Source organism: Myotis daubentonii, chromosome 9, assembly GCF_963259705.1.
Source record: "Myotis daubentonii chromosome 9, mMyoDau2.1, whole genome shotgun sequence".
Taxonomy (NCBI): domain Eukaryota; kingdom Metazoa; phylum Chordata; class Mammalia; order Chiroptera; family Vespertilionidae; genus Myotis; species Myotis daubentonii.
Genome location: NC_081848.1, coordinates 37872175 through 37884805, shown reverse-complemented (window position 1 = coordinate 37884805; position 12631 = coordinate 37872175). Strand labels below are relative to the sequence as shown.

The following is a 12631-nucleotide window of genomic DNA, read 5'->3' as shown; positions in this document are numbered from 1 at the left end:
GTGCCTTAAATGTCAGCCAAGTGCAAATGAAAGTTCATTTATATCTATCTTCTTTTTGTCAATGATCCTGTCTAAGCACTTCAGTTTCAGGGAGCAGTTTTAACTGGATTAGCTCAAAACTCTATCAATAATTACATGCTCTGTCAAACACAATTGCCAATTGATCCGAGCCTGCTAGTATGAGACTCAAGAGAAGTCAGACTCGTGGTGTTAACAACAGGAAGATGGTTAAGTCCTACTGGCCTACTAGCAAGCAAACTGAGCTTTCTGTCTTTCTTTTTTTCCTTCTTTCTTTCTCTATATATCTATTTTTCTTTCTTTGTTAAAAAAATTCTTTATTGTGTAAAGTATTACATATGTCTCCTTTTCCCCCTATTGACCTCTCCTGGGCTGTTCCCACCCCCCAGCACATGCCCTCACCCCCTACTGTCTGTGTCCATGGGTTATGTTTATATGCATGCATACAGGTCCTTTGGTTGATCTTTTACCCTCCCCCTTCCCCTGCTTTCCCTCTGAGGTTGGTCAGTCTGTTCAATGCTTCTATGTCTCTGGATCTATTTTGTTCATCCGTTTATGTTGTTCATTATGTTCCACAAATGAGTGAGATCATGTGATATTTATTTTTCTCTGACTGGCTTATTTCGCTTAGTATAATGTTCTCCAGGTCCATATTTTTTTTTAAAAAAAACCAAGATATTTATTCTATCTTATAAAAAATGTCTGAAGGCATGAATCTAGGGCTAGCATCTCAGTTCTACAAAGAAATCAGGGGCCATGCTCTCGCTATTTTCCTGTGACTCCATCCTTAGCAAATGTATCTATCTAGCTGTTACCTAAAAACCTTAATGACTGGTGCTAGGAGACTGCATTTGGCCTGGGGATGTCTGCTGGATGCCTATAGATTTATGATACTCTAATCCCAGAGCTGGGAGGGCCTTACAAGTCTGTTCTTTACCCATCGTGACTGGTAATATGTCAATCATCTGGGCTGAGTTTATGAAGTGTTTTGGGCATGCATATGTCTGAGTAAATGTGAAACTCTGAAAGAGAGAAAGAATACCCGAGACTCGGGAAATAACATGTACTCTGATCCAGGCCCTGCACTAGCTGCCTTATAAATGCTATTCCTTATTCTTCAGAACATCTCTGCAGTATAAGTCTTGTTTTCACCACTTGACAGATTAGGAAATTGCTCTGAGAGGATAACAGGCTCCAGGTTTCACAGCCAATAATGAGAGGTCTGTTGGATTCAAACTCAGGTCTGCCTGACTCCAAAGTGCACACATTTTTTCCTCTAGATTATATTTCTCAGAATTTAACTTAGGAGACTAGGTGAGAATAGAAAGGCAATGCGACATTTCCCAGAATTCCCTCCCCTTAAAAAGCCCCAGGGATATAACCCTGCTCATCTGAAAGGCAGGGTCTGAGAGAAGGTAAATGGATGAATGGGTTATCCTATACAATAAAAGCCTAATATGCTAAGTGTCCGACCGTTTGTTTGACCATTCAACCAGTCGCTATGCTGTGCACTGACCACCCAGGGGCAGGCACTCCAACCAATAGGTTAGCTTGCTGCTGGGGTCCAGCTGATCAGGACTGGGAGAGACGGGGCCAAACATGCCCTGGAGCCTTCCTGCACTACCTCCCTGGCCCTGATTGTGCACCGGTGGGGTCCCTTGACCTGGCCTGTGCCCTCTCGCAATCCGGGACCCCTCAGGAGATGTCGGAGAGCCAGTTTCAGCGCAATCTCCGCAGGCCAGGCCAAGGGACCCCACCTCTAGTAAATATATAAAATTCCCTTCAAGCTGAAGGACACAGGCTTAAGCATTAGGCTTCTTGTCTGCGGGTTAAGAGTTGAGGTAGGTGCCCTGGAGGTCAGCAGGGCGGGTGGGATTCTGGTTACCTGCGTGTGTGAAGGAGGAAGGCCTTTTCTGCCATAAATGCCGACTAGAGCCGCCTTTCCCAGAGACACATTGAATTTCAGATGCACGGGGTGGTCTATGAACACCTGCGATCTCCAGAACGTGCCGGGAGGAATCTTCTGGGAAGCCCGTCTCCCCACGTCGATTTCTCCCGAGTCTATAAAACTGTCCTCTGGAAAGAAACTACTGGGCTTTCCTACCAAGACACGGGGAAGGGAAGACAAACATCACGATTAGACACAGGTGAGTCAAGCGATTAGTGCATTCACATGAGCAGGGCACCCCGCTGCCTCACACTCCTCGCTGCAAGTCTGCTGCCAGCCACCCCCTCAACCCCCCAATGCCCCTACTGAAGAGTAAGAGTGTCCAGACGTTTTCCCAGTGATACTCAAATTGTTTTGCTAAAAATACTCATTCCTCCAAAGCAGTGTGCATCCTCCCCAAGGGCCATCTGTTTACTGCATAATTCCACAGCTTGCTAAGATATATTTTGATCCTAAAAATAATCATTTGCTGTCACATGAGAATAAGTGTGTGTGTGTGTGTGTGTGTGTGTGTGTGTGTGTGTGTGTGTGTGTGAAAGCATGCATGCTAAAATAGAAAGGCTGGAGGAAACGAGGCGCTGTTATTCAATTCCCAACTAGGAATGGTCCTCCCGGCAGTAGGAAGCAGGACCTGAGTGGAGTAAGGCATTTGACAAGTTCACTAGTTTATATATAATTGAAATTCAAATTCTGAGGTTGAGATATGTGGATGGGGTTTCTGTTGGGAGGAGGGGTAGGGTTGGGGAAGATGAGGAAGAGGGAGGAAAAACGCTTCTTTGTCTAGGATGGGAGGTCTTTGAATATCATTTCTGTGCTAAAGAGGGTAAAGTTGAAGGAATTTCTCAAGTTCAGGCACAAAGGCTATGACATGCTTGGAAATTTGACCCAGGCCCCCAACCCTGCAGGCTGTAGGGAAGTCTGGGGTGGTGGTGGTTAGGAGTAAGGTCTCTTGATTATTTCTGTCACCAATCAGGAGAGTTATAGCTTTCTGGGTGCACCCCAAGTGCCAGGAAGGAAGACTACTTATCAAACTTCCTCTATTTGGTAATTAAACACATTCACATGTGAAAAATATAAACCCTCGCTTCCTGCCAGACCTTGGCCTTCTGAGGAGTTGGGAGGGAGCAGGAGACTCTAGGGATGTAAGAAGACCGCCCTTAGGATGATGACAAGCCAAAACCAAGTCAACATCTTATTTGTCCTTAGAAAGCACCCCCAGGCCTCCTAGTTCCAAGCCTGTTGTGTTGTTAGAGCTGTTGGAAGAGACACTTTAGAGAACAAGAATCCATTTGTAAAGAAAACACGTTTCTGGGGACTTTTTATGAAAAACATTTGGGGAATAGGAAATTAAAGCGTCTTTTCCCCCTAGTTTTGTAAGAGTCCTTACAAAGCACATTTTATGCTGAAATGGAGCTTGGCAGGGCACTGTTGTAGTCATAAAATATTGTACTGTTTTAAATAATACAATTCAATTTAAATGTTAAACTTCTCCATATGTTATCATTCCCTTATAAACTCCCAGGCAGAAACATCAGGTTTTTAGCTTCAAACCATTAAATGTTATTTTAATTAAATATATGCCAACAAAAAAAGTTAAAATGCATGCTCTCAATAAAAGTACCACTAGTATTCTGTCATTAGCATGGGGAAGAGCTCGCCTTTAATTCCTTTATGGAAGCAACGCGCCCCAGACTTTTACCTTGAAAGTGGAGACACACACAAACCACCATGCAGTGGTTCAAAGTTCAAAGACAGAAGCCAAATTCGAAAAGCATTAAGATGGAAGAGAATTAGTTTCCCATTCTTCCTTATCTGATGTCTGGTTTCCCAATACCACAATCCTTTTATAGTCCAGGTAGAAAATAGTATGCCCTTGAGCTTCTAATTCTGCTAGGGAAGCAGAAGTCTGAGGGAGTACAAAACAAAAACGGGATGAGTTCTGGGTTTTTTTACTCCTAGAAACTGCAGAGAAAAAAAACCCATGAGATTGCTAATTCTAAGGACTCATTTCTTCTGTGAGTGGGTGTGAGTTAGAGCTGGTGAGAGCGGAGAAGGGTCTGCCTCCCACTAATTTGTATGTCTGAGAATAAATAACAAGAACATCTCCCGCATTTCGGCACGCTGTTGGGAAACCATGCATAGTTCATTTTCCCTTCAGTAAGCATGTCTGCAGGAGACGGCTATTGTAGTAGCTCCTTCTTTAGCCTCACAGGTCAGGGGCCAAGCCCAGAGACGCTCAGGAGATCTGTCGGGCCAGGGGCACGAATAAGTTGGCTTTTTCTCCAGAAGAGGGAGGGGCAAAGGGAGGGGAATATTCTTTTCTAGCGTTCTAGTATTTCAACAAAGATGCCAAAATAGGGGGGAACTTGTCTTGGGTGTGTATACAAGAAACCAAAATAGTAAATTCTGGTCTTGGGCACCCCCCACCCTCCGCCCCAAGACTTTGACTTTTTTTTGGCTGAGACTGTAAGGGCCACTCTGGAGCTTGGTTCAAAAGTGACCTTGGGCCAGAAGTCACCTTGTTGAGATCCTTAGGGAAGGGGCCACAACCAAGCTGAAAGGCCGTGTTTGAGAGGGGAAAGAGGTCCCCCACTGGGAATGTAACCTCTATTATTCTTCTTCCCCTCTGGTGCCCAGAGGTGCCCTGGATGAGATGGGGGCTTTTCTACGGGGAGAGCTGCAGCCTGCTGGGTCCTGGGCCTGATAGGAAAGAGGCGTGAGACTGGCTGGGCTGAGGGCTGTTCAGAGTGAAACCACCCCATCCTTTCCTGCCTTGAAAAAACCCCATCTTCCTTCCAGAAGCCATAACCCATGATTCTTTGCTCTTAATTCTGAGCACCGAACTGTGAGCACTAGGACAGAAAACATCCTACTACACAGTAAAACCCAGCAGTGGTGGAGAAATGAGAGAGGGAAGAGGCAACCGGAGGAGAAAAGGCCTGTGTATAAAATTCATTTTACCCCTATGACATTCTAGAAAATAATAATAATAATAATAATAATAATAATAATAATAATAATAATAATAAAGTAACGGTAATAGTAATGAAGGTAGAGGTAGTAGTTTTAGCTACCATGTATTGAACTCTAACTACATGGTGGGGAATTTCACGTATCTTAGGTCAGTTAATTCTCACATGATTGAAATGTATATCCTGAGGCTCAGAATGCTTAAGAAACACTGGGAGATGAACCCATTCGGAGTTCGCTTTTATTATTAGAATATGGCTTCTTAGAGCATGACACTGATGAATGGTTAATCACAACTCTTCAAAGACATTCTTGATGGGGGCAGAGTGCACTGACCCTCTTTAAGGGCAAGAGTCCAATTTAATGCACAGTCCCTACAGGCTAACTAGCAAGGCCAGAGTGGGCAGATCCAAGTCCCAGTGACAAACTTCCGGGCACCCTGGGGTACCAGAAGTCGACAATTTTTATGAAGTTGGGACCTGCAAACAGCCCTAAAAGGTGACAGTCAGCATCTCGGACATTCATAAGAAGGACACTGTTCAATCAGTGGGTGCCCCCAGAGGCTTAGCAAACTGCTCAAAGTACTTAACTCAGGATTAGGGACCACCAACAGCATGATTAGGTTTCACAAGGCAGATTCTACTGACATTGGCCCTTTTCTTTGTAAATATATACAAATTCAGGCTTCCTGTAGCAATGCTGTGCAAATACACAATCATGTTTATAAAATAAATTTCTCAACAAATTTCTGACATGATTGGATAGCTCAGTAAAATGTGTAATATTTGGAAGAACTGAAATTTCATACACTGCCCAGTTACTTTCCTGACCTCAGTTCTAAATTGCTAATCAACTAATATCCCCCACCCTCCTTCTACCCTTTTTTGTTCTTTTCAATGCAATAACTTGCACAAAGGGTCCTTTAGTTTCCTTAGCAACTGTTTGAAATTTATTTGGTTATCAAAATAAGCTGTTTCATTTTGGAGAGCCCAGCTGAGCCTGCATGCAGCAATTTGCATGGTTCAAACTGATGGGCAATTCTGATTTCACTGCAGAAAGAAGAAAATGCTATCCCTAGCCCACCAATTCAACCATCAGAAATGCTTGTTTATTCATGGCTTTTTCCCCCCTTCTCCATTAATGCATAACATAAGTTCTTGTGGCTTTACTTGCAAAAGCTGTTGTATTTAGTTTCTGTCCTATGACAACCCTGAAATGGTTATAGCCATGTTGAAAATATAGTATATACTGCAGTTTGATGTTATTCTCAAAGACATGGTGAACATTTAAAATATTGTTTCATCATATGTTTTATTTGCATTACTAAATAATACTCAAAAATGCCCTGATCATCTGCAGGATCTTTGAGGATAAAACGTTAATCAGCCTGGATTTCTGAGATTCTAATAACTGATATGGAATGACTTTGAATTTGAATAGACAAGAAGAAAGGAACCAGGATTTGTGGAATGCCTCTTCACCACTAGCATTTGAAAAAATAGGTTTCATCCTTGTTCTACAAATGAGATAACTAAGACCAAAAGAGATGGAGTAACTGGCATGAATTAATAGAGCCAATAAATGGCAGGGCCGGGAGTCAAACACTGGACTGTCTGCTGCAAGGCCCATTTAACCTTTTCCCATCATACCCCACTGTTTCCCCATCATTGTGGGACAGGGTCTCTGAACCTAATTCTGGAATCAGCTCTCTTCTTTGATACCCTCAGAAGGGACAGGAAATATGCACTCACATTAGGGTTAGAAACTTTCCCCCTTGAGATGTGTCTAAGGAATTAGATTTTTTAACATCACAATTAAAAGCATTAACTGAGTAGACATTGGTTTGACCAGGGCAAAAGAAGTTAAGAACCACGTGGTCTCATGTAAACCATAGAAAGCTTTGTCCACTGTTTTTCCAGACTGGTGTGTTTTCTTGTCACAGTAATTGCTTTTGATGCTGACCACTTTCCAGCACTGCATTGCATTTCAGGGGTTGGTAAACAGGATCCATTTGCATTAGTAATGACAGATAATCCCTTTAAGCAAAAATACTCCAATTAAAGTAAACCAATAAGCTGGTGCAATTGTATTTTGTCTCTTATCTGTGCCTCCTGCTCCATACCTAAACAACCCACAAACTAATTTCATTAGAGTGAGAGATTTCAGATACATCCAACTCCTGTTTAAAGAATGCTTGATAGAGATCACGGGGGGAAGAAAATACATTTTGCTAAATGAGACCCTTTACCAATAGGTTTAGGGTTAAACATATCTTCAGTCTGCATTTGTGCATGCTGATCTAAAGACAGTCTTCATTTCATGGTATTCATCTGCAGCATCTGACACTGTAACTGGCTTGGGCATCACGAGCCAACAAGCAGGACCATGGACAGGACCAACTTGAACAAAATTCTGAAGAGCCATCTGGTCAATCCTCTGATGATTCTATGACTAATTTCATATGTAGAACTTGCAAATTAGAAATGGCCTTAGAGATCATCTAGCTCCACAATCTCCCTGTAAAGAGAAGGAAAATGAAGCCAGAAGGTCTTTTCAAGGGATTTGCTTAAGGTGACATCACAGGCAGCTGGACTTGAATTTAGGGATCCTGATTCCTAAGCCAGAGTTCTTCCCAAGACCCTATGCATGTGCCCTCCTATCCTAATACGGGGCAAAGGAAGTGTAAGTTATTCAAGGTTTTATGTCTTAAAACCTTTGAAAAGGAGAAGATGGGCTTTGGATCTGTGGAAATACCCCCAGTTTGCGTCCCTTAAAGATGAATACAGGTAAAAAGTTGATTTTGGCCTTTGAGATAATCATTTCAGAGGTCATGAGTAGATACCCCAACAAACATATGCTACCCTATTAACCAAACTGTTGCGTGGAAGGCAAATCCTTGAAAGGCCAGAGAAGCTCAGAAGCCATGACCTAAAAGTTAAATGAAAGGAAAGGTAAGATATAAGCAGTAAGGGTAGGAGGCAGCTATGGCCACTTTGCTGACTGAGTTAACACCAGGGAGAGAGAGAGAGAGAGAGAGAGAGAAGGTCACAGCAGGGGCAGGAGAATAGATGGCCACTCTGCCCAGAATGACCTCCTGACTGGCTCATAACCTCAGACATCTTTCCTGGTACCATTTTTCTGTGAGTTTGTGTCACTCTTGGCTGACATGAAAGAATCTGTATTGATGGCATGCTAGAAAGACCCCTAAAAAATTCAGAATATGGGTCTAATGATGTTCCAGTTAAGAAAGCCAAACTCCAAATGTCACCACCATTTTAATCAATGATAGAAAAATAAATTCGTGCCTCCATGTACAATGGATTTCTCATCCATGTCTCCTTCAGGGGCTTGTAACCACAGGGTTAGTCAGGAAGGACAAGTTGTGGAAGAGCAAGAGCCACGGAGACCTGGACTCAGATTCCAAACTCCATTATTTCCTGGTGGGTGACTCTGGACAAGTCACTTCATTCATGTGACCTTTAGTTGTTACATCTAGAATGGGTATAAACAAATCTACTTACCTCACAGAATCCCTGTGAGGATTAAATGAAATACTCTTGACAAAAATTTTTGAAATGAGCACATTGTCCAAACACTAATGATTATTGGTATTGCATACGAGGAAACCAGAGCTCAGAAAAATGAGGCGACTTCCTCAAGGTCACATGGCTGGAAGGTGCTAGAACACCTGAACTGGTGTTTCCATTAAACCACAAGGGTCCAAGGATATTTCAATGACAACACACCATCTACCCACCTCACCAGGTCCCATTCCCGGAGTTGCCCCTTTACCCCATGAGGTTACCCCCAAGAGCTTGTCTGGATCCCACATAATCAGAGGCGGCCACCCCAGCAGTGAGCAAGCCCAGAATGCTTCCCTGGAGGCATGAGATGGGATACCACCGAGCACCAGGAGCCCCGCCCAAGCCCTGCATGAGCTCACAGTGACAAGGAGCTGTGATGAGGACACAGGTGGACTGGCAGCCGGTGTGGAGTGCAGAGGGATGGAGGAAGCGCAGAGCATGGAGCTGTGAGTCAGGCACATGACGCGCATAATGGAGGTCTCCTCAGTTCAAAGGCAGACACAGAGGACTCACGACACGGACAACACAGCAACCCTACCTTCTGTGGCTCCTTTGCCTTTCCTGTCAGGGATCTCTAACCCAGTGCCCCCTGAGGGATACAGGGAGACGTCGGTTGGCACAGGCCAACTGCTGGCTGTGTCCTCCGTGATCTCATACATCTGCCCCTCCATCGGCTGCAGGTGCCAGTTTAGGCCAAACAGGTGCATGGCTGTGGTGAGCAATGAGAAAAGTCATCTTTTTCTGCTGGAGGCGGAAATGAAACTCCCAAGCCATGGGGGGATGGGGGCAAATGGGGAGGGGAACACAGGGATTCAGGTCAGTTCAGTTCAGCGAGTAGCCCCTGAGGGGAGCTCGTGCAGTGCCAAGCCCTTCACAGGGGACGGGGGCCACAGAGATGACCGAGGCGTGGACCCTGCCCCGGAGGACTCACAGTCTAGTGTATCTGGGAAGGGACAGGGGAGGGGAGTTTCAGGTCTGGGATTTGTGTTTTACTTTAGGGGGAAAGTTGCCATTTTTATCACAAAGGGTTAGTTTTCTTAATATCAAAATAAGTCCTGCAAATAATAGGCAAAGTCCAATAACTCGGTAGGAAAACAGGCATAGGAACAGACAATTTACAGAACTAGAAATACAATCGGCTCTCAATTATATCAAAAAAGACTCTTAACATCACTCACAGGAGGAGAAATGCCAGCTAAACTTTGAAATCCTATTTTTCACATATGGTTTGGCAAAGATAAAAGAAGGTTGAAAATACACAGTGTTGGCAGAGAGCAGGAAACAGGCACTCTCATACTTGGCTTGTGCGAGCAAAAGCTGGTATAAATCCTGTGGAGGGCAAGTTGACAAAAGCTGTCAAGTTTAAAATACACATACCCTTTACCCTGGAATCAGTTTCAAATTCTAAAAACTTCTCCTCCAGATACACTCTCCAGATACTCACATACATACTAAGTGATGTACGTACACTCATTGATAAGGCTATTCACTGCAGCACTGTCTGTAATAGCAAAATATCGGAAACCAGTCCCTCAATAAAGGGCTAGATATATATACTGTGCAACCATAAAAAAAGTGAGGAAGTTTTTTGTATGTATTTCTCTGGAGGGAAAATTATAACATGCAGAACAGTATATTTGATATACTACCACCTTCAGGCAAAAAAAATTTCCTATATATGTACAGAATATTTCTGGTAGGATATGAAAGACATTGGTGACCGTGGGTGTGTCCTGTGAAGGAGGGAGATGCTAAGCGGAAGGCACAGAAGAGAGATTTACTTTTCACTGCATATCTGTTGTACATTTCAACTTCGTAGCATGTATTTCTGTTTTAAAAATACTTTTCCAGGAAGCAACTGCTAAATAGTCTTGTGCAGCAACCTAGATGGTTCCATAAGATGCCGAAGAATGGACATGTCCCTAAAGATCCTCAGAGCTGCAGAAGGCTAGGAAGCCTATTCCCCAAATCTAGTACAAATGTCTGCTTAAATCCCATCTGAGGAGTCAAGACTTGAGCCTTGATGGTACTCTCCCTTCTGGGATGGCTACCCTGACTCCCCACGTACACAGTTAAACACTGCAGTGCCAGGACTCCCCCAGCATCCTGTGTGTAGCATCATGTGTTTGTTCAACTGATGAACACTTTCTAAAATCCCACTCTATGCCAGGGTCTGTGGCTGGTCTGCAGAGCCGGAACCGAATCAGATAGCCCAGCTTTGATAAGCTCACAGTCAAGTAGGGGAGACAGACAAGCTACAGAATCTGTTCTGAGGGACTAGAAGGCCCAGAGGAGGGAGTGACTGACCCACTAAGGGGCTTTAGGAACACAGAGGAGGGTCTACAGAGATATGAAGGCCCAGAGTAATTAAGTTTACTAAGGACCCACTATGTGCCAGGCAGCATGCTGGGTAATTTGTTTACATGCCTTGTAATTGTCATGGCCACCTTGCCAAACCCAATTTACAGATGTGCATATTAAGGCTCAGAAGGTTAATTAAAATTATAAAGATAAAACTATCATTCACTGAATGCTTACCATGTGCCAGGCATTGTGCTAAGAGCAGTAAATATCGTATTTCCTTTAATTCTCATAATAATCCTAGGAGGTGAGTGTTAATAACCCCATTTTACAGATGAAGAAACTAAGACACAATGACGTCAATTAGCACACGGAAGGTTAAATGGCTAACAAGTGGCAGATCGAGACAAGTAGCAGAATCCAAAACTGTTCAAATCCCCAAATCATACACCTTCCGCCTTCCTGGCTTGAAGGCCCAGGCTCTCCCCACTTCCCCAGCTGCCTCTCACTAGCTCCATCTAGCAAGGCATGTGAGCCTGATAAGGATATTCCCCTGTAACACATCAAGCAGACTTGGAGGCTTTATGTGCCTTTCTAGGTAGCAACACAGGATTCTGTGAGGCAGACAGAAGGTGGTGTTACTTGGCCCCAGTCTATGGACAGGCCCACTGATTGTGGTGCTGAGGCCGTATGACTGACACAAAAAAAAACTGTGGAGGCTGAACACAGCACATCCTCCTGACTTCCGGTCCAGACACAAGCCAACCCGAGAATATACCCGTTTAATTTAACCGGAAGGTGTACCCTGATAACAGGAACAGAATCTGACCCTATGTTTTTTCTTTGGTGACTGTGGTGAGGGGAAAGGGTAAGGAACCAAAGGTAAGAAAACTGTCTTCAAAAACTGCCACTTTCTAGCTATAGTGTTCTCACCTGAGACGCAGGGATAAAAATGTTTCCAAGGGTTGTTGCATCAGATGAGATGAAATACAGCCAGGTGCTTTGTAAATTGTCCATACCAGGTATATGGAATTAACTATGTTTTATAATCATTATAATTGTACCATTGATGATCATGATAAAAATAGTAGCTAACATTTACTGAGCACTTTTTAGGTATCAGGCACTAAAATGCTGTACGCTGCTTTTGACTGTCTCTGTGTAGTTGTCAATAGTAATAAAAGTTAACTTGCCTGGAAGAAATGAATATTCGGCTATTTCCAAGGCTGAATTAGCTTACATTTCTGCTTACCTTCTTACTGTTTTAATCTATATATTGGCAACTCCAAGGTGATGGAGAAATTGTTTGAACTATGGACAACTCAGATCTATGGAGTTCAATGTGCAGGGCCTCCTTCCCCATCAGAATCAATGATCACATCTCAGTGTGCAAAAGTGCTGTCTTGTTCAAAGGTCAGAGCATTAACTCATCCCAAGATGAAGAGAACTCTCAGAGTGTTGCAAAGAGAAACATTTTTATTGTCAAAGCTTTCTCTTATTTTTCACAAGATGCAAAAGCAAGTCCTTGCTTCAAACATTATGCTGAGGGGAAGAAAAGCCAGTGGAAGAAGTGTTACAGGTGAAAATGATCACAAGACCTGGTGTCCCAGGGAAGGGAAGGAGGGCAGGGCGGTCCCAGCAGTGGGGTAGGCTGTGGACCTAACGCTAGGAGGTGCCCGTTGGCACTCCTTCCTCTTAGCTATGCCCTCCACAATCATAAACAGAGGCCCCACACAGCTGTGACCCGTGGAAGATGAGCTCCTGAAAACCACCTGGAAAAGCAGAGGTCTGGGTTCAACTCAAACTTGGA

General features: G+C 43.7%; 1 protein-coding gene across 1 annotated transcript in view; it reads right to left on the bottom strand.

Annotated features, from left to right (window-relative positions):
- TENM4 (teneurin transmembrane protein 4) overlaps positions 1-12631 on the bottom strand; it is a 756175-nt gene that overhangs the window by 194783 nt on the left and 548761 nt on the right. Inside the window, 2 exon segments of the mRNA XM_059708328.1 lie at positions 1904-2118; positions 9059-9229. Of these exon segments, the coding sequence (XP_059564311.1) occupies positions 1904-2118; positions 9059-9229 (386 nt within the window).